Genomic DNA, 21813 nt, shown 5'->3' with positions numbered 1-21813 from the left:
CGTCTAGTCATCAAAAAGGTTGTCGAAATGTCAGTCAACAACAACAAAAACAGTCCTTCTCAGGACTATACCAACCTGGACGATCTACATTTACAAGTAAATAGCATGCTTATTAACAATTTGATATAAAAAACATCTGCGCATGCGCCAGAGCATGCGCAGTCCACTCGATAATTGTTCATAGTCATAGCAACGACTAACTATATGTACTTGCTTTACATTTGTGGCAATTAGTTCACTTAGTCGCAAATTATCAAAGATATCATCTGGGCCTTTCAATTTTATGTATACATATATAAATCTGAAACTTCATATAGTAGATGTCAACTAGCAGTGGAAGCTGGGTGCAATATAGTATGCAGTGGCTTAGGGGCCCACTCTCCCTGCGTACCACGAGCAAAGCCTGTCGCAGGTGATCTAGGGGTCTGATGGGCGGAAACTTGCTACGCATTGGCATCCCAAAGTAGGATAGCGTGGAGGGGCCGAAATCTCCTACCGAAACGTTAACATGCGGCGTTCTAGTGCCTTACGCTTAACAAGGTATCGGGAAGCATGGGCCGAAAACGGGGTTTTTTTGCTTTTCATTTTTATGTTTTTGTTCGTAAAAGAAACTAGAACATCCAAGAATACTGCAAAGGTTTAAAACACTTCTGCCTCTTTGACTTATAGTTTAAACCAACTGTAAAAACGTTTATACGTTTTTTACATGTTACCTTATACAATATAACTCTCTCATCATGAACAAAAGCATCCATGAAAAAAAGGGATTATCTACTTTTTTATAATAGTTTCTACAAAGATAACATACAACAAACCAAGCAATTTGTATCGTCTAAATTGACATCGCTTTCAACCTTTATGTTATAAAATTTTGATTCATTTTTGATAGTAAATTACTTTTTACCTTACAATAATTTCATCATTCAATCTAAAAAGTAACTTCTCTTCTCGAGTAATTTTGCAATTAAGCAGCACACTTTTCGGATTCAAAGGAATTGTTTTGATCGCATAGAGACAGCCGTCCAATTTACTTCGTACCTAAGCGTATGTAAAGCATTTCCAAATCACGTACAAAATTTCCTTCAAATGACCAAATTACAGCCTATTTAAAGATGTCGCATGTAATAAAAAGTTACCTTGAAAACTGAAGCAAATCCTCCTTTTTTCAAGCATTTGCAACACCTCAAATTCATTTTGAACTCTTGAATTTCTCGCAGGGTAGCCAAAAGGAATAGGCATCGACAAAAAGTTTGCAGAGTTCACTTTAAATCTTCTTGCAAATCTCTTTAGGTGATTGCTTCCTTTTCACTTTCGAAATCAGATTCTTCGTCCTAAAGGAAAGACGCAGGTAGTTGTTTTTACATATAGCAGTTTCTAATACTTTATTCCACGTGAGCCAACGAGCTTCCAAACTGCATATGTGATTCATTGATATGTGATGCGAAAATGGCAAAAGGTTGTACAGTGAAAAAAACTAAAAATTTCTACTAAATTTACACCCTACAAATGAACAAAACAATCTATTAACTAGGTAGAACCATTCACCTCATTTTTTACAACATCAATTTGAACAATTTCACTCTCTACATGGATGTCACTGTCATCTTTCTTCGGTTGTGCTACAAATTATAGATGAATTCCTTTCACGAAAAGGCTTTATATGCATTAAGCTATTACTTTTTAGCACTTTTTTTGTCTTTATATTATGCAAAACAGCTTGATGGTTGGTCAGACTAACAATCTCGTATCCCTCTAGCCAATCATTTCCATTTTATCACCCTTTCTCCCACCAAGCTTGTTTGGATTGGCTTTCATAACAGCTTGGCCAACATGAATATCCTATGCTTTATAACCCTTTGCATTTTTGAGTATCATATTTTTAGCATTAACATTATAGGCATAAACATAATATAAGCATTAACACCTTACATAAACATGAAAGGACATCCGGGTAATTTATTAAAATTTTACAAACACAGAGTTGTTAAACTTTTTTCTTTGATCACTAAGAATTTTGAGAGGTGCTCCCCATTGATGGATCCACTTCACAAAGACTTTGTAAACACATTCAGCCAATTTTGACTTGATTGGCTTAGCTTTAACCCACCTTGAAAACAAGCACGTTCCAGACAAGACATACTTATAGCCCATTTTTCCATAGTTTTCCCAAGGCCCTGAAATAAAAATGTGCAAGCTTAAAATAATATGCATTAATATAAATGATGATAGAAATACATAAAGTAAAATGTACAAGAATGCAGGCTAATAGTACATACATAAATAGGCTGAAGTTCTGGAACCATTATTTTGATTTTCACCACTTTTTGGCATTGGGGGCAGCTGGAAATCTATGTTAAACAACACATAACATAGCATCACAATGTTTTAGTTTGATTACTATTTTAAACATATTTACAAACTCTTTGTCATATTCCTCCAATAGAAATGCATGCTGACATTTGCCTGTGTTTGTTTTCCCCCCATGGGACCACCAAACTTTTCGCTACCATGGATATCACTTAGAATGTGATCAATCTAAGAAAGAAACAAAATTTGTAAGCCAAAAAATGTAAAGTAACCTAACAATCCATACTGCGCACCTCAGCTCTTTCAAACAGCACTTACTTTTTTACCCATTGATTTCCCTTGCTGTTTGCCAATGTAGAACAGTGTGCCACTGGAAGTTGTTTAATATGAATTATGAAATGTAAATTTATTGAAAGACGTTTGTCAAATTGTTGCTCGTGGTACACAGCCAGAGATGTTTCTCCAATGGTATTCACACGAGTTGAAGTAAAAAGTCAAAACATATATATATACCATAAATATACCTTCATATTCGAATTTCTTCGACTAAAATGAGGAAGCGTGCTGTGTTCATATTCTTTGGCTTCACTGATTTCTCTAGATTAGAAAAACTTGGCAGAGCTTTTCTTCCATTTCTCTAGTAATGTAGCACATCTTCTATCGATGTTTAAAATATATAAACATGCCAGTATTGAGAAAATTCGTGTAGCACTAGCACATCTAGTAGCAACAATCCGCCATTACCGCCATGTTGGTCCAGTGGTGCAGTGCAATTGGTCTAGTGGACCAGTCCTCTTTATACCTGAAGTTCTTTGTATAACTCAATCACAGTATAGAGAACATACAGTAGAGCCACTCCGTTAAACTTTTTTGAGCCACGTATATCTCATTACGCATGTGATTACCATTGTGGCAGGCAGTCAATTGCAATTTCTGACAAGTAAGAATGATGAATTGGCTTACAGCAGCCAGTAATCTTATTAAATATACAGCAGCCAGTTGCACAGCGAAGTGGCCCTACTGTATATTCCTATACTGCGACTCAATGTTCACAATGCGGCTGTGGTTAACCATATAGGTAACTATGTAACTATATTGCAACATACACTAGTGCTTCGCAAGGATAATAAAAAGTGGCCACATTCTCAAGATGACCGTATAAAAGTGGGGGCCGTGAGGGGGGGGGCATTGTATAGTAAAAATTTTTAATAGCATTTCGTAGCACATTATATATTCTAAAGTTTACCATAAAGTTAAGATTTAACCTAAAACTTTTTGGCACACATAGTTTAAGAGCCTTCGCAGATCAAAATCAAATGATCTAGTATTTAATGAAATCATATTTTCGTCTTTTTTAAGAGGAATTTTGCAACTACTTTTAATGTTTTTGTTTCTTTTTGAATGAGGCGATCTGTACCTTCTTTGTGGGCAAAGGAGAAAAATTTTGAAGACTTAAAGACTTCTAGTTCAAGCTGAAAATCTTAAAAAATACCTAGCATAAACTGCACAAAGATAATCTTTTTTCTTCTCATCAAATCATTTACTTTATTGATATTACATTGTATTTAGTGATAAATAAGAATGAGTAGAAAAGCAATTATTTGAGTGAACAATGGAATTCGCATCAAGCATGAAAACAACGAAGGCAAAATGATAGTTAACAATAATACGACGGCAGAAGTCATGAGCTAAACACGAGTTATTCAGGTGGTGTATCATCTGTGGATTATATATCAATATGCTTACAATGCAAACATCTGTTCTCTGTTCAAATATGGTCTTCATTGAATAAATTTACGATAAATTCCTATAAATTTATAAAAAAATGAAAAGACAATGAGCTATTGATTAGATATGTCAACTGGCTTTTCGGTGAGTAAAATTTTACTTGTTTGATTTTCTGTGTAATGAATTATACAATGTAAACAAAGTACAGCAATTTAACGTAAACTTCTCAAAAATTCTTTCAAATAAATAAACACATTCTATTTGTTCTATCTATATACTATATTGGAGTTTTCACTTTCTTAATTTTGCCTTTAAAGCTGAATTTAACGAGCGAAATTTTCACTTGAAATATTACTGAAGCATCCTCGATCCAATCTTCGCAATTTTCCTGTACCTTTCATTGTAGAGTTAGATGTTGAAGTTTTGCACAGAATAAGCTTATCATCAATCTAGTGAAATTCTGCATAAACGATAAAACGTTACACTGGTACAACATTGCCAACGACATTTGTGCATGTATATAGACATCACATTCGCCACGCTAATTTGCATGCAGTACGTCGACTTTGCTAAGCAAAACTCCTACATTACACAATACTCTCACACAAAACCAGGCGGGCAAAATTCATCGGTCTAACTGTATGCATGCATGTATAGCTCAAACATAGTGTTTAAGAACGTATTAAAATCCAAACTGGAAATTTTGAACTAAAATGCTTTGTTTCGGTTGGAGGTGTTTGATTGATTCAATTGAAGTAAAAATTTGAAAACTTAAGTATTATTCTTTTCTTTGGCTCATTACTTTAGCATTAGAATAAATGATTTTATGTTTAAACAACAAGGCACATATCTTCACCATCACTGATCAATCTGATTTTCGTTCAACAATTGTTTTTTCTCTGTCATTATATTTACAAATCAACTTCTTCAAATCAACTTATCAAACGACAAATCAACTTATCAAACACATCAACGTTTATCATAAATAAAACTTAACCACGCTTAGTGAACATAAATTTACCGCTTTTGAAGTGTGAAATACCAAAGTGTAAAATGTATGAATTATGTTATAATAATAGCTGAATTTATGAAATATTTTTTAAATAATTTCAACAAGTGACTTGGTGTGAAAAATAAGAAAGATCACATGAAGATGTATTCTCAAGACGAAAAAGGAGCTGTTGTTAAAGCAGAAAAAGAAAAAATGTGTCGAATTTGCTACGGAGCAGAATCAGTTTGTGACAAACTAATATCACCATGTTTATGCAGAGGTTCAATGATGTATTCACATGAAAAGTGTTTATTGCAATGGGTATCTTTAAAAGGATCAAAATATTGTGAACTTTGTCTTTATAAAATGGAAATACACAGTCAAGGAATGAAACCATTTTGGAAAGTAATATCAAGTTTTATTTTCTACACGTAATTTTAGAGATTTATAGATATTTATGAAAAAAGATTTTGAAAGTTATAATTTATCTTATTTAGTGGCAGAAACCCAAATCATGTGATGCAGTGACGACATTATCACTTTTCTACACAACAATAATGTTTATATTTGTTGCCATAGTGATATGGATAGCAAGCAAAAGATGTGCTTCTGAATTGTGTATTTCGCTGTACTGTCTGTGTTTTGTGGCAATAGCCTATTTTTGTTATTGTTGTGGCTATTTGAACTGCATGAAACCTTACTGTAAATCCTTCTGGGATTTAAATAGACGTTGGGCAGTGGTCAGTCGAAGAACGTCTTTCCAAATTGATTCTCGATTGGAAACATACGTCTAAAAATTTACTCAAGTAATACATGCAAAAACACTTTTATAACTTCATTTCTACTTAACACTACGAAGATGAAACATCTTTTGTGTAGCAAAAGTCGTATGAAAAACTGAAGATAAAAGAAAGACTTATTTCTGCTAAATAATAATATACTGCATGTAATACAGAGTATGTTAATCATTTAAAATTGTTGTGTGTTGTCAAAGTCTGTGCAATCTTTACATTACGATTATTTTTGAAAGTAGCAAAAAAATTTTTTCAGGTATCGCAAATTGCAAAAAACTGAATATTTTCACGTTGTTAAAGCCACAAGTGCATTTTCTAAATGTTTTAACGTCAATAATACGATGATGAAACACATAAGAAAAAATATTCACGTTGTTAAAGCCACAAGTGCATTTTCTAAATGTTTTAACGTCAATAATACGATGATGAAACACATAAGAAAAAATATTCACGTTGTTAAAGCCACAAGTGCATTTTCTAAATGTTTTAACGTCAATAATACGATGATGAAAACACATAAGAAAAATATTCACGTTGTTAAAGCCACAAGTGCATTTTCTAAATGTTTTAACGTCAATAATACGATGATGAAACACATAAGAAAAATATTCACGTTGTTAAAGCCACAAGTGCATTTTCTAAATGTTTTAACGTCAATAATACGATGATGAAACACATAAGAAAAATATTCACGTTGTTAAAGCCACAAGTGCATTTTCTAAATGTTTTAACGTCAATAATACGATGATGAAACACATAAGAAAAATATTCACGTTGTTAAAGCCACAAGTGCATTTTCTAAATGTTTTAACGTCAATAATACGATGATGAAAACATAAGAAAAATATTCACGTTGTTAAAGCCACAAGTGCATTTTCTAAATGTTTTAACGTCAATAATACGATGATGAAACACATAAGAAAAATATTCACGTTGTTAAAGCCACAAGTGCATTTTCTAAATGTTTTAACGTCAATAATACGATGATGAAACACATAAGAAAAATATTCACGTTGTTAAAGCCACAAGTGCATTTTCTAAATGTTTTAACGTCAATAATACGATGATGAAAACATAAGAAAAATATTCACGTTGTTAAAGCCACAAGTGCATTTTCTAAATGTTTTAACGTCAATAATACGATGATGAAACACATAAGAAAAATATTCACGTTGTTAAAGCCACAAGTGCATTTTCTAAATGTTTTAACGTCAATAATACGATGATGAAACACATAAGAAAAAATATTCACGTTGTTAAAGCCACAAGTGCATTTTCTAAATGTTTTAACGTCAATAATACGATGATGAAACACATAAGAAAAATATTCACGTTGTTAAAGCCACAAGTGCATTTTCTAAATGTTTTAACGTCAATAATACGATGATGAAAACATAAGAAAAATATTCACGTTGTTAAAGCCACAAGTGCATTTTCTAAATGTTTTAACGTCAATAATACGATGATGAAAAACATAAGAAAAAATATTCACGTTGTTAAAGCCACAAGTGCATTTTCTAAATGTTTTAACGTCAATAATACGATGATGAAAACATAAGAAAATATTCACGTTGTTAAAGCCACAAGTGCATTTTCTAAATGTTTTAACGTCAATAATACGATGATGAAACATAAGAAAAATATTCACGTTGTTAAAGCCACAAGTGCATTTTCTAAATGTTTTAACGTCAATAATACGATGATGAAACACATAAGAAAAATATTCACGTTGTTAAAGCCACAAGTGCATTTTCTAAATGTTTTAACGTCAATAATACGATGATGAAACACATAAGAAAAATATTCACGTTGTTAAAGCCACAAGTGCATTTTCTAAATGTTTTAACGTCAATAATACGATGATGAAACACATAAGAAAAATATTCACGTTGTTAAAGCCACAAGTGCATTTTCTAAATGTTTTAACGTCAATAATACGATGATGAAACACATAAGAAAAAATATTCACGTTGTTAAAACCACAAGTGCATTTTCTAAATGTTTTAACGTCAATAATACGATGATGAAAAACATAAGAAAAAATATTCAATACGCAAATAAAAATTCTATGATATAAAGACTTACGACCAGACTCGGAGAGTACCATCTGAGCTCGCAGAAAGAAGAAATTCTCCAGTTTTATCAAACAAAACAGTTTGAACTGCCTCTTCATGACCAGTAAGTTGGGAATGTTTTCCAGAAGAAATTTCATACATTCTTATTGATCCATCATTACTTGCCACAGCCAAAACTGAAGAACTTGGATCAAAGGAAACTCGGTTAGTTGGATGAGGACCAAAATCTACAGATGCAAGACATATAAGAGAGCGAACATCCCAAAGTTTGATAACACCATAAGAATCACAAGACGCCACAATATCTCCCTATAAAAATATTCATATCTATATAAAGTATTTCTCATTTATCTATGTAAAGAAAATCATCAAAAAGCCGTTACTACATACCCTTAAATTGAACACACCATGGTTGACAGAATGCATGTGGCCAAAAAAACTCTGTCCACAAAGTCCCTAGAAAAATAGGATTAAAAAATATTTACTTTATACAGAGTGTCTATTGTCTTGTGTTTTACTAAAATACTCTTTGGCAGTAGTAATTATGTTACACACCTCACACTTTTTCATTTTATACAGTATTATGTTAAACACCTCACACCGACATTTCAGGGCATTTCTTACACACATTCCGACAGTGTTAAGCTCTCTCCCCTCCCCAACAGTTTTAATCAAATTCAAAAGAACAAATGCAAACAAAAAACATTGGGTGGGCAGAGATAGACAAAAACACCACGTATATAGTTTATAATACGACGATGCCGTATCAACAATGTCTGTAGAAGTACTATGAATAAAGGCTATTGGGTAAACTCAAACATTAACTCAGTATTTCCCACAATCCTACTTATGACATAATTTAATACCGTTCTTGCATCCCACATTGAAAGAGTCTTGTCTGCTGAAGAAGTCAGTAAATAGTTGGAATATGGTAGAAATGTGATGCTGTTTACAGAGTCTGCATGTCCTCGAAGAGTGGAACGACATCTTTCACTAAAATTTAACAAATGAGTTTACTGTGTTATTTACTATACGAAAGAATATTCCTTCAAAAGAGAATAATGATTAAATAAATCGAATAGAAAATCAAGATCAATGACAATAGTGCATGACATTTCAGTATATTGATGGGAAAGGTTTACGACAAGTTGATCAAACAGGACCCTGCTCTATACCAATGTTATACGCAGTTTTGTGGCCAAGCAACTACATAGAAGGGATCTTTATGATACTTAATGCCTTAATGATCTTTGAGCCTTCGCAATCTTCCTTTTAGTCTTAATGATTATTGGAAATCTATTTCATTTATTTGATAAAGACGATAGCCCACGTCTGCATAAGACTATATGAAATGATTCAATTCAGAAGCTGTGTATGTCCATATTAAAATTAAACAACATATAGAGTTAATAATTTAAATGTAATAGATAATTGTAACTAAAGAATTATCCTTTTTTAACCTTCTTTTGATCATGATTAAGCAGTTTCCTTTTTATAGTGAATAAGCCTGAATTTAAAAAGGTTTGCCGTTTGTACGACAGTCATTCTTTAACCAGAAAGAGTGAAAGTGGTACATAGCTACCAAAATATCGTATTCATAACGTTTTAAATTATTTTATATGGTTTTAAATCGTTGTTGGATTTCGTTCAACTTACACAAATGTGTGCCGCATTGTTCCTAAAAACTATTTCATTTATCCCTAAAATTTACTGCAAGTTTCGCACGAGTTGTGTTAAAATACAGTATGATAATACCTGTTTATATCCCATATTTTCCCCGTACAATCCATTGAGCAAGTAGCAAGAAAATCACCAGCAGAATGCCATGAACAACCCCATACGGCATGAATATGTTCAGTAAAAGTAAGAACGCATTCAGCTTTATTGAAATCCCAAATTTTTACAGTTGAATCTCCAGAAACTGTTGCAAGACTGCCACCGCTAAAGAAATTGATATTTAAAATGAGCTTGACATTGAGAAATAAACCTGGGATTCCATAGTGCTGGTACAAAGGCTACTTTATGGAAAGGTAAACTATATTGTCAAAAGACTTCCTAGTAACCTGTGACATGAACAACTCCCATGTTTACAAACAACCACAAATCAAAATACACTCTCATTCCTGCTTCAAAATTTTACGTAGACATATGTACCTAATCACCTTCTTTGTAGAACTAAAGAAGCTAAATAGAGATGAAAAAAACCTGACTTGAACATACAAACTCAAGATTTTAACACAATGTTCTCAAGTTTATCACTTGCCATGAAAATATTACGTGGTCTAAAATCGTTTATATGTATTCTTTACTTCCAAAATATAATATCGCATGTAAAAAATTTTGTCATATTAGCAGAGCTTAATGTAAACTTGCTATATCTTTGCAATAAATTATCACTTAAGAGTCCGAAAGTATGTAGAAAGCAATAGCTTGAAAAGAAATTTAAAGAGAAATAAAAAATATGCACTTAGAGATTGTACATTCATTTTTGTTAAATCGTCAAAACCCAATGATTTTGCTGAAACCCAAATTGTCTTCATTACGTCCAATTTTTACTAGCATCTTAAAACTCTTTGTAAGATAAAGTTGCTGAGTCAAAAAAGAATTCACAAAATAAAGAATAATGAATTAAATCCTCCATCTAAACTAAAATTTCAAATTAAATACTTCATAAGTAAAACGATCATTTATCAAAATATATTTACGTCACTTTGACGGATGCAATTGAATAAATTCTCCCATTTGGCTATATATATTATAAATATACGTTTTTCACTAACCCAGGACTAAAATCACAATCAGCAATCCAATCTTTGTGTCCTTCACCTGTCATTATCATATTACCACTGTAAATACATCAATAAAAAAATGAGTTAAAGTATACATAGATAGTAGCATGGCAATCCTGCAGATGTATTCTTGCCATGTAAAGAACATTCATTTCTTTAGTAATCTATTGTTCTCATGGTGAGTGAACACAAAAATATTCACATAGAAGGAGTGAAATTTCAAGCTGGCTATGATACTGTTAATATGTATACATACGTAACTACGCTTATATCTCCAGTGCTAAAAGGGTTTTTACGGATTTGTATTGAGCGTAAAACGTTACTGAACAAGTTCTACAAAGCATGTTAATTTAGAAAAATAGTTTTTGAGAAATATTCATTTCAAACATTGTAATTTAATAATAATTCCAATTCCATCATGTAAGGAAATTCTCGCTCGAAATGTAAAATCTGTAATGTGCTACCCGCCTTAAAATCAAATAAAAACAAATTTGTATTTTCCACAAAAGAGGAGTAGAGCTTGGCGTCCGTTTGTCTTGTTCAACGGTTTTTTTTAAAGTTGTATATCTCAAAAAGCATTTCACAAAATTAAAACATAGAAGTTTCCTCTGTGGTCAATCTGTAAAAATCTTACAGATGTTATACATAATCACTTTAATAATAAACCTTGGAACAGCCCACATTTTCCATGTTTTATCATCGCTACATGTTGCCAGCACCTGTTTTCGTGGGTGCAATGCAATGCTGAAAATAGATCAATTTTAAATAATTAAACCTTTAGTTATGTTGTTCAATATAAATATAGTTTATATAAAAAATACATACATATATAAACCATAAGTTAAATACATTTCTCAGTTTCTTTTCACTTATGATTGTCATAAATAGTTAACACTAGTTAATTCAAATTACTTAACACAATAAATTTTTACTTACGCACTGACAATAGTTAACACAATAGTTAATTCAAATTACTTAGCACAATAAATTCACACAATAGTTAATTCAAATTACTTAACACAATAAATTTTTACTTACGCACTGACAGCCATATCATGAGCATCAATTGTATTTGTGAGTCTGAAGCCTCCAGCTCGAGTAAGATGTGGTGATGGATGTTTAAAGTAGTTTAACAATGGATTTACATCAACATCATGTGGAAACATACTATCCTACACAAAAAATAAGCATGCAGCATAAATTATTTTGCAAAATGACCATGTATATAAACTACGTATATATTTAACAAAGAGAAATGAGCACAATTTTAAAATTTACTGCTTGCAGCTATGCAGGCGTAAAAAGACATAAACTTTATAACATATGATCATGAAGAGAATGATCGTTATCAAATAACTAAATTAACAAAATAGGTAACATGTTAATCCCTTAATAGAAAATTTTATGAAAGTAATGATGGCACAATTTGATGAACTACAATAGGACAATTCAACTTTACTCACATTTTGAAGTAATATTCTAACCTTAGGATGTATCATTGGTTTATTTTCTGATGGAATATCATTCATTTTTTTCTCACATTGCATTTCTAAAACAGGATGAGTGTCTAAAGTAAAAACGTTTCCATTATTCCTCGCGACTGACAGTTCATCATTATTCTTTGTTTAACATTTTTTATGCCACTCTTCTCGTTATCATTCGTTTTAAAGCCCATTCTCTCTTACCTTTCCCTTCCACTACCTATTAATGGTCCACTCCTTGTCAATGTTGTCTCCAATTCACAGTTTTACTTAACGTTATCTTCCTAACAATATAGCCCTATACCATTCTTTCTCAATCAAATCCTTTCATGTCCTTTTCTTTTTTCTACGTCAGAATTTTTTTTTCTTTCTTTATCAAGTACACCCTGCCTTACTACTTCGCTATTAGCATCGTGTTCCTTTTCTTTATAAATTTCAACTTTATCTTTCCTAATTCCTTCTTCTTTACTTCTCAATACCAAACCTATGGACGAACATCGTAACCTGTTTGTTTTGGCAATAAAACAATCCTTTCCGTCGTCCTCTGGGGCAATCAAGATTTTCCCAAATAACTATTATTTTCAACTTTCTTCACCACAAACTGTAGCAGTTCATTTCCATCCACGCCGGTCAAGTTATGTGTCATTTCACGTATTATTGCCCGTCCTTTTCCTTATTTCATTTTTCTACGTTTCTATGTTTCTTATCTTATCCTTTCTTATCTCCCTCATTTCACAGTTTCTCAAATGTTCTTCTTTCATAAACTTTTCCTTTCACACAACACATACTTGAGTCCTAAACCTCTATATAATGTCATCTATTGTCAAATTGATTTTAAACTGAAACGTAGTATCTTCACCTTTAATTGCATCATTTTTCCCAATTTTTTCGTCAAGAGAATTACTCAATGTTGCTTGAAGACCAACAATCTAAAGTATTTATTATTTAAAATTAATAAAGATGACTTCATGTAATACAGTCAAGGGAAAAAGGAAGGGAATGGAAAAAGATTACAGATGTAAATGGTATATTTTTACCTGTCCGATAGCTCTATCGCGCTCAAGTTTCGTCAACATCTTTTCCCTCAAAGCAACCTAGCAACAGGGAAATGTCTGAAATTGAGCCAGTTGGAAAACAGTTCAAAGCTATCTTTATCGCGTGTTATAAAATGTTGATTAGCCTATATCAGTTTTAATCAGAATTATTTAATGAAGTATTCATGCATTTTTCGTTACTTTGTCATAACCAAGTTTGAAACTGTCGAACTGGTCAATACGACAGCAGGAAACGTCAACTTTTTCTTGTCACAAATGTGACGCAGCACATTTGCCATTGTATCTCCGAGGAGAACAGTGAAAAACTTTAACAACATATGTTTTCAAGTTACCTTAAGACATAATAAATATTTCATACTTGTTAGGACTTAATCATTGCCTATACTTAGTGGTAAAAATAACTAGAGAAATACAGTGTTGATACCACACAGTTGACGGCAGAACCATTCAACAGCATATACCCGTGTTTACTTTAATCATAAGTCATAGACCAAAGATGCAAAATTTGTTTTGTGTTTGCTGGAATTACATATGGTGATAGAAAATTCAGCTTTACCTCATATTTTTGTTTAAGGCTTTTCAAAGCTGGTTCATATGAATCGTAATGTTTCTTTAACCTGCAGAAGACAACAATAGAACGACAAGCTTTTAATGGAGGTGTCAGTTGAAATAAAATAACTGACTAAACATAGCTATTTGGTATTTCATAAATGTTTTACCATAAATTAATTTATCTAAAATAGCTACCTTCTAAGATCATCTATCAGCTTATCTTTTTCTTGAACAACACGTTTATGATGCATTCTATGAAAATCTCTCTCCTTTCTTAACCGAACACATGACTGACGTGTATGACTACAGTAAATGACCAATTACTTTCTTTCTTAATGATTTCAACAAATGTGGTCTGTTTTAAAGGCAAAGAACATAAAAGCAAATTCATACGGTCTCTTACTCTGCTGCGTCTTTATATCTTTTTATTTCTTTATGTAGAGATTTTACAAGATCCTCCAGTTTTTGTTGCCTAGTATTCAATAAAATGTTATATGAAGAGTATTCAATAAAATATTACTTTGAGTATTCAATAGAATGTTATATGAAGAGTATTCAATAATAAAGCTACCCTCATATAATACAGTGGTGCAATGTTCATATCACCATAGCATAGTATGGTCCATGCATTACTCATTTACCCTCCCTTCCTCCCTTCCTGTGAATACGCCAGTGGAATAAGGTATTAGACTGAATTAACAGAATATTAAATAGAGAATTTAGACTTAGATACTTTAGTAGAGAAAGTATAGAATATTAAATAAAGTACAACATAGAGCAACAAATGAAATATTTGATGATCATGAAGCAAAAATATTGATGCATTGCAACATGTGCTTAGCATGACACCTGGTCATCAAGGAAAACAGGATAGAAAAAACAAAAAGAATACAAAACCTAGCATAAATGTCAGGAACATTCTCAACAACTTCCTTGCTCAGCAATCCACGTTCACATAGTTCATACCTATTGAAGTAAGAAGACATACCTGTAGAGTTATCATGTCGAAAATAGAATAATATCACAATAAAACTTCACACTAACCAAACCAATCAACCATCTACAGCAATGTGACAGTGTATCTACAACAATGTGACAGTCCATCTACAACAATGTGACAGTGTATCTACAACAATGTGACAGTCCATCTACAACAATGTGACTGTGTATCTACAACAATGTGACAGTCCATCTACAACAATGTGACAGTGTATCTACAACAATGTGACAGTCCATCTACAACAATGTGACAGTGTATCTACAACAATGTGACAGTCCATCTACAGCAATGTGACAGTGTATCTACAACAATGTGACAGTCCATCTACAACAATGTGACAGTGTATCTACAACAATGTGACAGTCCATCTACAACAATGTGACTACAACAATGTGACAGTCCATCTACAACAATGTGAATGTGCATCTACAACAATGTGACAGTCCATCTACAACAATGTGACAGTGTATCTACAACAATGTGACAGTCCATCTACAACAATGTGACTGTGTATCTACAAAAATGTGACTGTGTATCTACAACAATGTGACTGTGTATCTACAAAAATGTGACTGTGTATCTACAACAATGTGACAGTCTATCTACAACAATGTGACTGTGTATCTACAACAATGTGACAGTCTATCTACAACAATGTGACTGTGTATCTACAACAATGTGACTATGTATCTACTACAATGTGACTGTGTATCGACAACAATATGGCTGGGTATCTACAACAATGTGACTATGCATCTACAACAATGTGACTATGCATCTAAAACAATGTGATTATGTATCTACAACAATATGTATCTACAACAATGTGACTATGCATCTACAACAATGTGACTATGCATCTACAACAATGTGACTATGTATCTACAACAATATGGCTGGGTATCTACAACAATGTGACTATGCATCTAGAACAATGTGACTATGCATCTACAACAATGTGACTATGCATCTACAACAATGTGACTATGTATCTACAACAATGTGACTGTGTATCTACAACAATGTGACTATGTATCTACAACAATGTGACTATGTATCTACAACAATGTGACTGTGTATCTACAACAATGTGACTGGGTATCTATAACAATGTGACTATGTATCTACTACAATGTGACTGTGTATCTACAACAATGTGACTGTGCATCTACAACAATGTGACTGTGTATCTACAACAATGTGACTATGTATCTACAACAATGTGACTGTGTATCTACAACAATGTGACTGTGTATCTACAACAATGTGACTGTGTATCTACAACAATGTGACTATGTATCTACAACAATGTGACTATGTATCTACAACAATGTGACTGTGTATCTACAACAATGTGACTATGTATCTAAAACAATGTGACTATGCATCTACAACAATGTGACTATGCATCTACAACAATATGTCTGGGTATCTACAACAACATGAGTATGTATCTAAAAGCTGAATATGAAAGGAATAATACAGCAACAATAATTAAGACATTACCATTCAGTTTGGAAACACTCCAATGTGTTTTTCATTTCCATTTTAACCAGAAAGTTCCTTACAAAGTCATCAGTCAACTCTGGTCTCTAAAATAAAAAGTCAAATTTATAAAATTGCAAATACTTGAAATCTATATAAATGTAAAGAAACTTGTTTACTGAATTATTTATTTCCAAAAAACTTTCATTTGCAAGTCTGCATTGTAAAATGTTTTTTATAGTAGTAAATAGTAACAGTGGTATAAGCGTGTGGTTTTTAAAATGATTATTTCATAAAAGAAATTTTCCAAATTCTCTAACAAATAACAATGATATAAAATAGAAATGTTTATAGTATACTCCCTCACTAATGTAACAGATGGTTCTGATGACTTTTGTAAAACAGGCTTAGTCTAAAATGAAACATTATAACTTTATATACATTTATACATCAAATAATCTAATAAATACCCAGGGCATTTGATAAATTCTAAAACTCTAGCAATTCTTTTGAGGCGATAGAGAGAAGCATTTATATAATTTTTTCTACGATTTTAGTGTGTGCATCAAAAATCAATGAAAATGTTTATTGTTGTTTCAGTAAACCATGCTAATACTGTCATATGAGGGGGGGGCACCCATTAGAGATGGGGAAATTATTAATGAGACATCTACGACAAACTCATCTTATACATATATAACTTATAAGGGGCATTTATTACATCATTTACATTATATTCCATGCAACATTTTTTGAAAATTGTTAAGTAGAAAAAACCTGTTGTAAATATTTGTCTACATCGTCCTCTTTTAATGCTTTTAAGGCATTTTCAAAATCTTCACTTTCCTCTAAATAATTGAAATAATTAACATCCCATTATATAATTAGAATGAGGGGCCAGTTGCACGAAGCCTGGATAGCGTTATCCATTGGATAGCAAAAATTTTCAAACTTGTAAAAAAGGTGTTATGTTTTTCTTACAACAAAGAAATTTTGTAATATTCGAAACAATATTTTATTTCAGTGATAGCACAGTTCAAATCGTATACTTTTTCCCAGAAGAAATTTTTTGAACGTTCAAAAAATTTGCTATCAAGTGGATAAAGATATCCAGGCTTCGTGCAAGCGAGCTCAGAAGAAAAAAACTAAAATTCAAGTCGTGAAATTTACCAGACACCGAAAAGTCGTCATCAACTTGAATCTATAAAAGTATGACGAAGATAAGACAGGAACATTAACGGTTCAAGTGGAATCATTGATAAACAAAACAAAATCTTTAAAAGAAAATCGTTTATCTTTTAGTCAAAATTATTTTAAAATGCATATTTTCGCAAAACTGTAAAAGAAATAGAAAAAATGAAGCCAAGGAGTTTTCACAAATCACTTTAGAACCTCAACCTCTTCACACAAGAAATCGTCCTCGTCGTAATCAGGGATTGCCGTATCTATGAATAAAATAGTTAAAAAAATTTTTCTATTAAGAAGATTTTTTGAATAAAAAACACACGTACAAGTATCGAAATTTAATTTACAACAACAAGACGACGTATGATTGAGGTTAAGTAAGATTCACACAGTAAGCTTGGCCTAGGAGAAGATCGGTAAAAACTTTAATCCAAGAATACACTAAAATTTATTCATGATATGTGTTCCTCAGCAAGATATCGAGAGCTTAATAAAGGATACGCTCCAAAACATAGCTTTCGTTGTCACTATCTTCCATTAATTTCAAATGTCGATCTTTTAAATCAGACGCCATTTTGAAAGTTTTTGTCACCATGGTAATAAAAATAATAAAGTATTCAACAATGATTCAACAGTGATGCGATGATTTAGGCGGTACATAAGGAATGAAACTCTAAGCTCTAACGAGTGAGAATGAATGATGGCGACAAAGTTTTTTCGCGCTAAAATTTTCTCCCCAGTTATCATTCCAGTTATCTAAATAGTGAGTTCACTGGGCAGATAAGGCGGTTTGAGCCTGCATATTGTATGCTTCCTTTCCATGTACGATGTACTTTTGAAGCCAATTTTGCAGTTACCAGTGGCAGACAACCAGTCACCTCCCCAATCTATGCAAGATAAATTTATTTATAACCAGAGCGACCATATTCACCATACATGTAATTTTTATTAAATTTTGTTAGATAAGCACAACACTCCCCCAGTCACCTTGTTCTGAACTTCACTACTACATAAAGCAGGTGAGAGAAGAGTTTTCTCTCCTTGTAAACAGGTGTGTCATACTCAATGGTCATACTGTACATAACTGCTCAAGTTCAATGTACTTTTGATGTTCAGACAGCAAATTAAAAATCCAGGAAATAGTTTATCAGAATAGTGTAATCAACCACTTATACAATTCAACACTTTAAAAACTATTTTTCGCTAAATTTCCATCAGCAGACACTACGTAAATTTCAAGCAAAATTGATTTGTATAAAGGCGAAACTTTTCGCCAAATAATATTCATGGACAATTTATTGTATGACAAAGAAAACGTGGAGCCCTGACTGAAGCCAAAATAAGGTAATTTTATCAGGAATTTATCAATAATTTTCATACGCTGTATATACTCTTATCAAGGTGACTTTAAAATCAAAGCTCAACAGTCAATCCGACTTCATAAAGGGTTATTACAACATAAAAGAATATTGATGGAGCTTTGTATAGATAATTGGATCAGACTGATGATAACAGGGAGAGAGGGCCAACAATGAATGTTAATCATGAATGAAAACAAAGGCTTTAATAAAATTTATCTCATTTGCTTTCCTTAACAAAACCAGCATGGTGTATTATATTTTTAGAAGCAATTCTCCAAGATGAAGTGGCCACGAGGGTATCTATATATTTTGTCTTTTTAAGGATCTTATAAAGCGATCATACTTTATTAATTTAGGTAATTATTACGTATAAGGTAATTAGAAATTATTTTATTTACAAAAACGACTTGTTTAGTCCAGCAAATAAACGAAATATAAATAAAAAAAAATTACATTCATTCATTGAGATTAAAGCATATTTTATGAATTAATGACGCTGGTAATATGTGTCGAAAATTTACAGTTTCACAGAGTGATGGACTTAATAAAAAAGCTAGCTTGCATAAAAACTTACCTCAGTAAAAATAAGTATTCATGAACTTATTTTATTAAATACAAAACAAAGTACAATCCAAAAAAAGGACATGTTGTAAACTTAAATCAAAGTCATAAAACACGACAATATAAACTGTAATATTTCAGTTTATTTCAAAACCATCATCAGACAGAATGTAATAAAACCGAAATATTACAGTTTAAATTTATCTTGTTGTATAACTTTGATTTAAGTTTACAACATGTCCTTTATCGCATTATGTGTTATTATGTATTATATTGTACAACAGCGTTTGTATTTTCTATGGTAAACTTGAAATTAGCAAAGACCATTTGCATCTTACTATGTTTTCAGGAAGAGAATCGATAAACATAATTGCCGGAGATGTCATCAGAAAATCTTCACATAGATGTAGCTATGTCAAAGACATTGAAAATCAGGCATGCGGTTGTGTTCGAAACTATTTAGGTCTAATTAGTTACTTTGTAGGATAAGAGAATTCTTTCTTTCATCTCTGTTCTCATTATTTAGCGGTTTACGTTTGGCAATTTTTTATATTGACTCAATGACAGCACAGCACGCCTGTTTAAGATAGTTTAAAAATCCGATTTAGAGCACGAGCCGCGATAATTAGCAAATTTCACCCAAAACATAGATTTAGCTACATACGGAAAATACCAAATTATTCATATAATGTGGCGAATATATTTAAATAAAAGAAAAAAATTCTATTATTTATAGTTTTCCTATTAAATCCTGTAAAAATTTTCAAAGCAATAGCATATTTATATTGTTTGCAATATGCAATCAATACAGTAGGTGTTCTGGTTATAAAAATGTTAAAGATATATCTCAAAAATTGTATTTGATCTTTTGAGCTTTCATTAAATGGAAGTCTTGGGCTGATGGAAAATATTAATTAAACAATTGCTTTATGCAGACAAATAAGACAAAACATGACGATATGTTAGTTGTTATCTATAATTTACTGCAAATTAAAAGCACATTGCTTGAAATAACCAAGAAGATTTATTCGATCAAACATGACTTACAACTATATCATATAACTATATATTTTCAATCAAATCAAAATCAATTCTGGTTTTCATCACTGCTTCTTGATGAAAGATATTTTTATTATGCTAAATTTTTTCATCCAATCTGACATGCGCATTTGCAAAAAATTGCAGCTACAAGAAAAATCACACGGGGAGAAATTTATTTATGAATTTCTTCTATCATTTGGTCGGTTTTTCAAAGCTTAAATTTTCGTCAGAGGGTTCTGGAGTGTTGGTCTTTGAGTCGCGGTCTTCAGAAAAATCAAACATGCCGACTTAGTGCGATGTTTATTTAGTCGAACCGCAGGTTGTGTTTTAAATTACTTCGGCGGACAACGTTATTTAATTTATGACATATGGTTGGCAGACAATTGGTTTTCAACCATTTTTTGAAGCAAAATATCATCATAACGAAAAACACAATAATTTATAACTTTTCATTTTAAAATGCTACTTTTTTTCTTGAAAAATGATCTTTGGTTATAAATGGAAAGATGTGATAAATTTTTATATTTTGAGAAGACTTTTTAAAACACTAGAAAATAATTAATTTCTTTCAGCCAGTATTTTTATGGCTAACCCGCATTATGAAAGATAGGGTGATTGCAAATTAGTCTTAGTTGTGGAAAATGCAGTTGTTGACATCAGCGAATTAATGGAAATTGAATTAATAGGATTTTTAAGTATTTCAAGTGCTGTGTTGAAAGTTCATCAAGTGTTTCACGCTTAAAATATATTTGCGTTTATAGAGAAAGAAAAAATAGAAATAGAAAGTTTAAGATATTCATCGGAATTGTCTTTGATGTGAGTATCACAAGCCTTTAATTAGTTTTCCTCCGCCATAGATAGAAAGATAACAGTCATAAAGTCAGCTTTCTACGAGGTTATTATAATGTAATTAACAAGATAACACTTGTTCTTTTGATTAAATTACTTTCAACAAGGCACAAGTATTGGCCACACTGTAAGTGGTTTTCTTTTTCTTTGTAGCATGAGATATTCAAGCGTTGTTACTTACAATGTCAAATATATATCCATATTATAATCACGATGCAGAATCATAAGCATTGCTTAATTTGCATATTATGCGCAAATTATGTATTTTAATTGTCACTTTTGCAGTTTTTGCATTTTTCACTCATTTCCAAACAAATTTGAAATCCTTGGGAGGTACTTACTAAAAACCTATGTATGTTTTAGTTAGAATTTTTAATGGTTTTACCAGGTGATTCAATAACAGGGAATGCGGTGTTTGTAATTTGTTTGATACGCAACAACATGTCTTTAATGTTTATATTGCGTAGGCAGTGATAAAATTTCTTTAAAAATTATAGTTCATAGTCCATCACGTATTGAACAATTTCTTTGATTATTTAATATTTATGTACAGTTTAAA

General features: G+C 31.8%; 2 protein-coding genes and 1 long non-coding RNA gene across 9 annotated transcripts; 1 reads left to right on the top strand and 2 right to left on the bottom strand.

Moving 5' to 3' along the window:
- Positions 1–856: 856 nt before the first annotated feature.
- Positions 857–3139, bottom strand: LOC124440145. 3 transcript variants are annotated; one of them, XR_006946577.1, is made up of 8 exons: positions 2832–3139; positions 2626–2677; positions 2417–2535; positions 2277–2348; positions 2108–2174; positions 1546–1619; positions 1137–1331; positions 857–1038 (listed from the first exon to the last, which is right to left on the bottom strand). It is a non-coding gene; the product is annotated as an uncharacterized LOC124440145 (long non-coding RNA). The 3 variants fall into 3 exon arrangements; XR_006946576.1 differs by having other exon boundaries at positions 2421–2535; XR_006946575.1 differs by having other exon boundaries at positions 2277–2535.
- Positions 3140–4062: 923 nt separating this feature from the next.
- LOC124440314 (E3 ubiquitin-protein ligase MARCHF11-like) lies at positions 4063–6083 on the top strand. Its single transcript, XM_046990688.1, has 3 exons — positions 4063–4179; positions 5153–5431; positions 5524–6083. Exons 2-3 carry the CDS (start codon positions 5183–5185, stop codon positions 5818–5820), a joined length of 546 nt encoding a protein of 181 aa, XP_046846644.1. The 5' UTR covers positions 4063–4179; positions 5153–5182; the 3' UTR covers positions 5821–6083.
- A 1629-nt stretch (positions 6084–7712) lies between these two features.
- On the bottom strand, positions 7713–18022 carry LOC124440313 (sperm-associated antigen 16 protein-like). 5 transcript variants are annotated; one of them, XM_046990683.1, is made up of 20 exons: positions 17944–18022; positions 17650–17702; positions 17428–17458; positions 17035–17105; positions 16625–16669; positions 16279–16364; positions 14670–14738; positions 14176–14244; positions 13968–14075; positions 13777–13837; positions 13203–13259; positions 13025–13094; positions 12169–12251; positions 11723–11856; positions 11351–11428; positions 10676–10741; positions 9651–9836; positions 8762–8888; positions 8286–8351; positions 7713–8204 (listed from the first exon to the last, which is right to left on the bottom strand). In XM_046990683.1, the coding sequence occupies exons 1-20, from the start codon at positions 18014–18016 to the stop codon at positions 7902–7904; spliced, it is 1836 nt and encodes a 611-aa protein (XP_046846639.1). In that variant the 5' UTR covers positions 18017–18022; the 3' UTR covers positions 7713–7901. The 5 variants fall into 5 exon arrangements, with proteins under 5 accessions (XP_046846639.1, XP_046846641.1, XP_046846640.1 ...); XM_046990685.1 differs by having other exon boundaries at positions 12169–12233; XM_046990684.1 differs by having other exon boundaries at positions 17656–17702.
- Positions 18023–21813: the final 3791 nt, after the last annotated feature.

Source organism: Xenia sp. Carnegie-2017, unplaced genomic scaffold (assembly GCF_021976095.1).
Source record: "Xenia sp. Carnegie-2017 unplaced genomic scaffold, XeniaSp_v1 HiC_scaffold_2, whole genome shotgun sequence".
In the NCBI taxonomy this organism is placed as follows: Eukaryota; Metazoa; Cnidaria; class Anthozoa; order Malacalcyonacea; family Xeniidae; genus Xenia; species Xenia sp. Carnegie-2017.
This window is presented reverse-complemented; position numbering and strand designations above follow the sequence as displayed.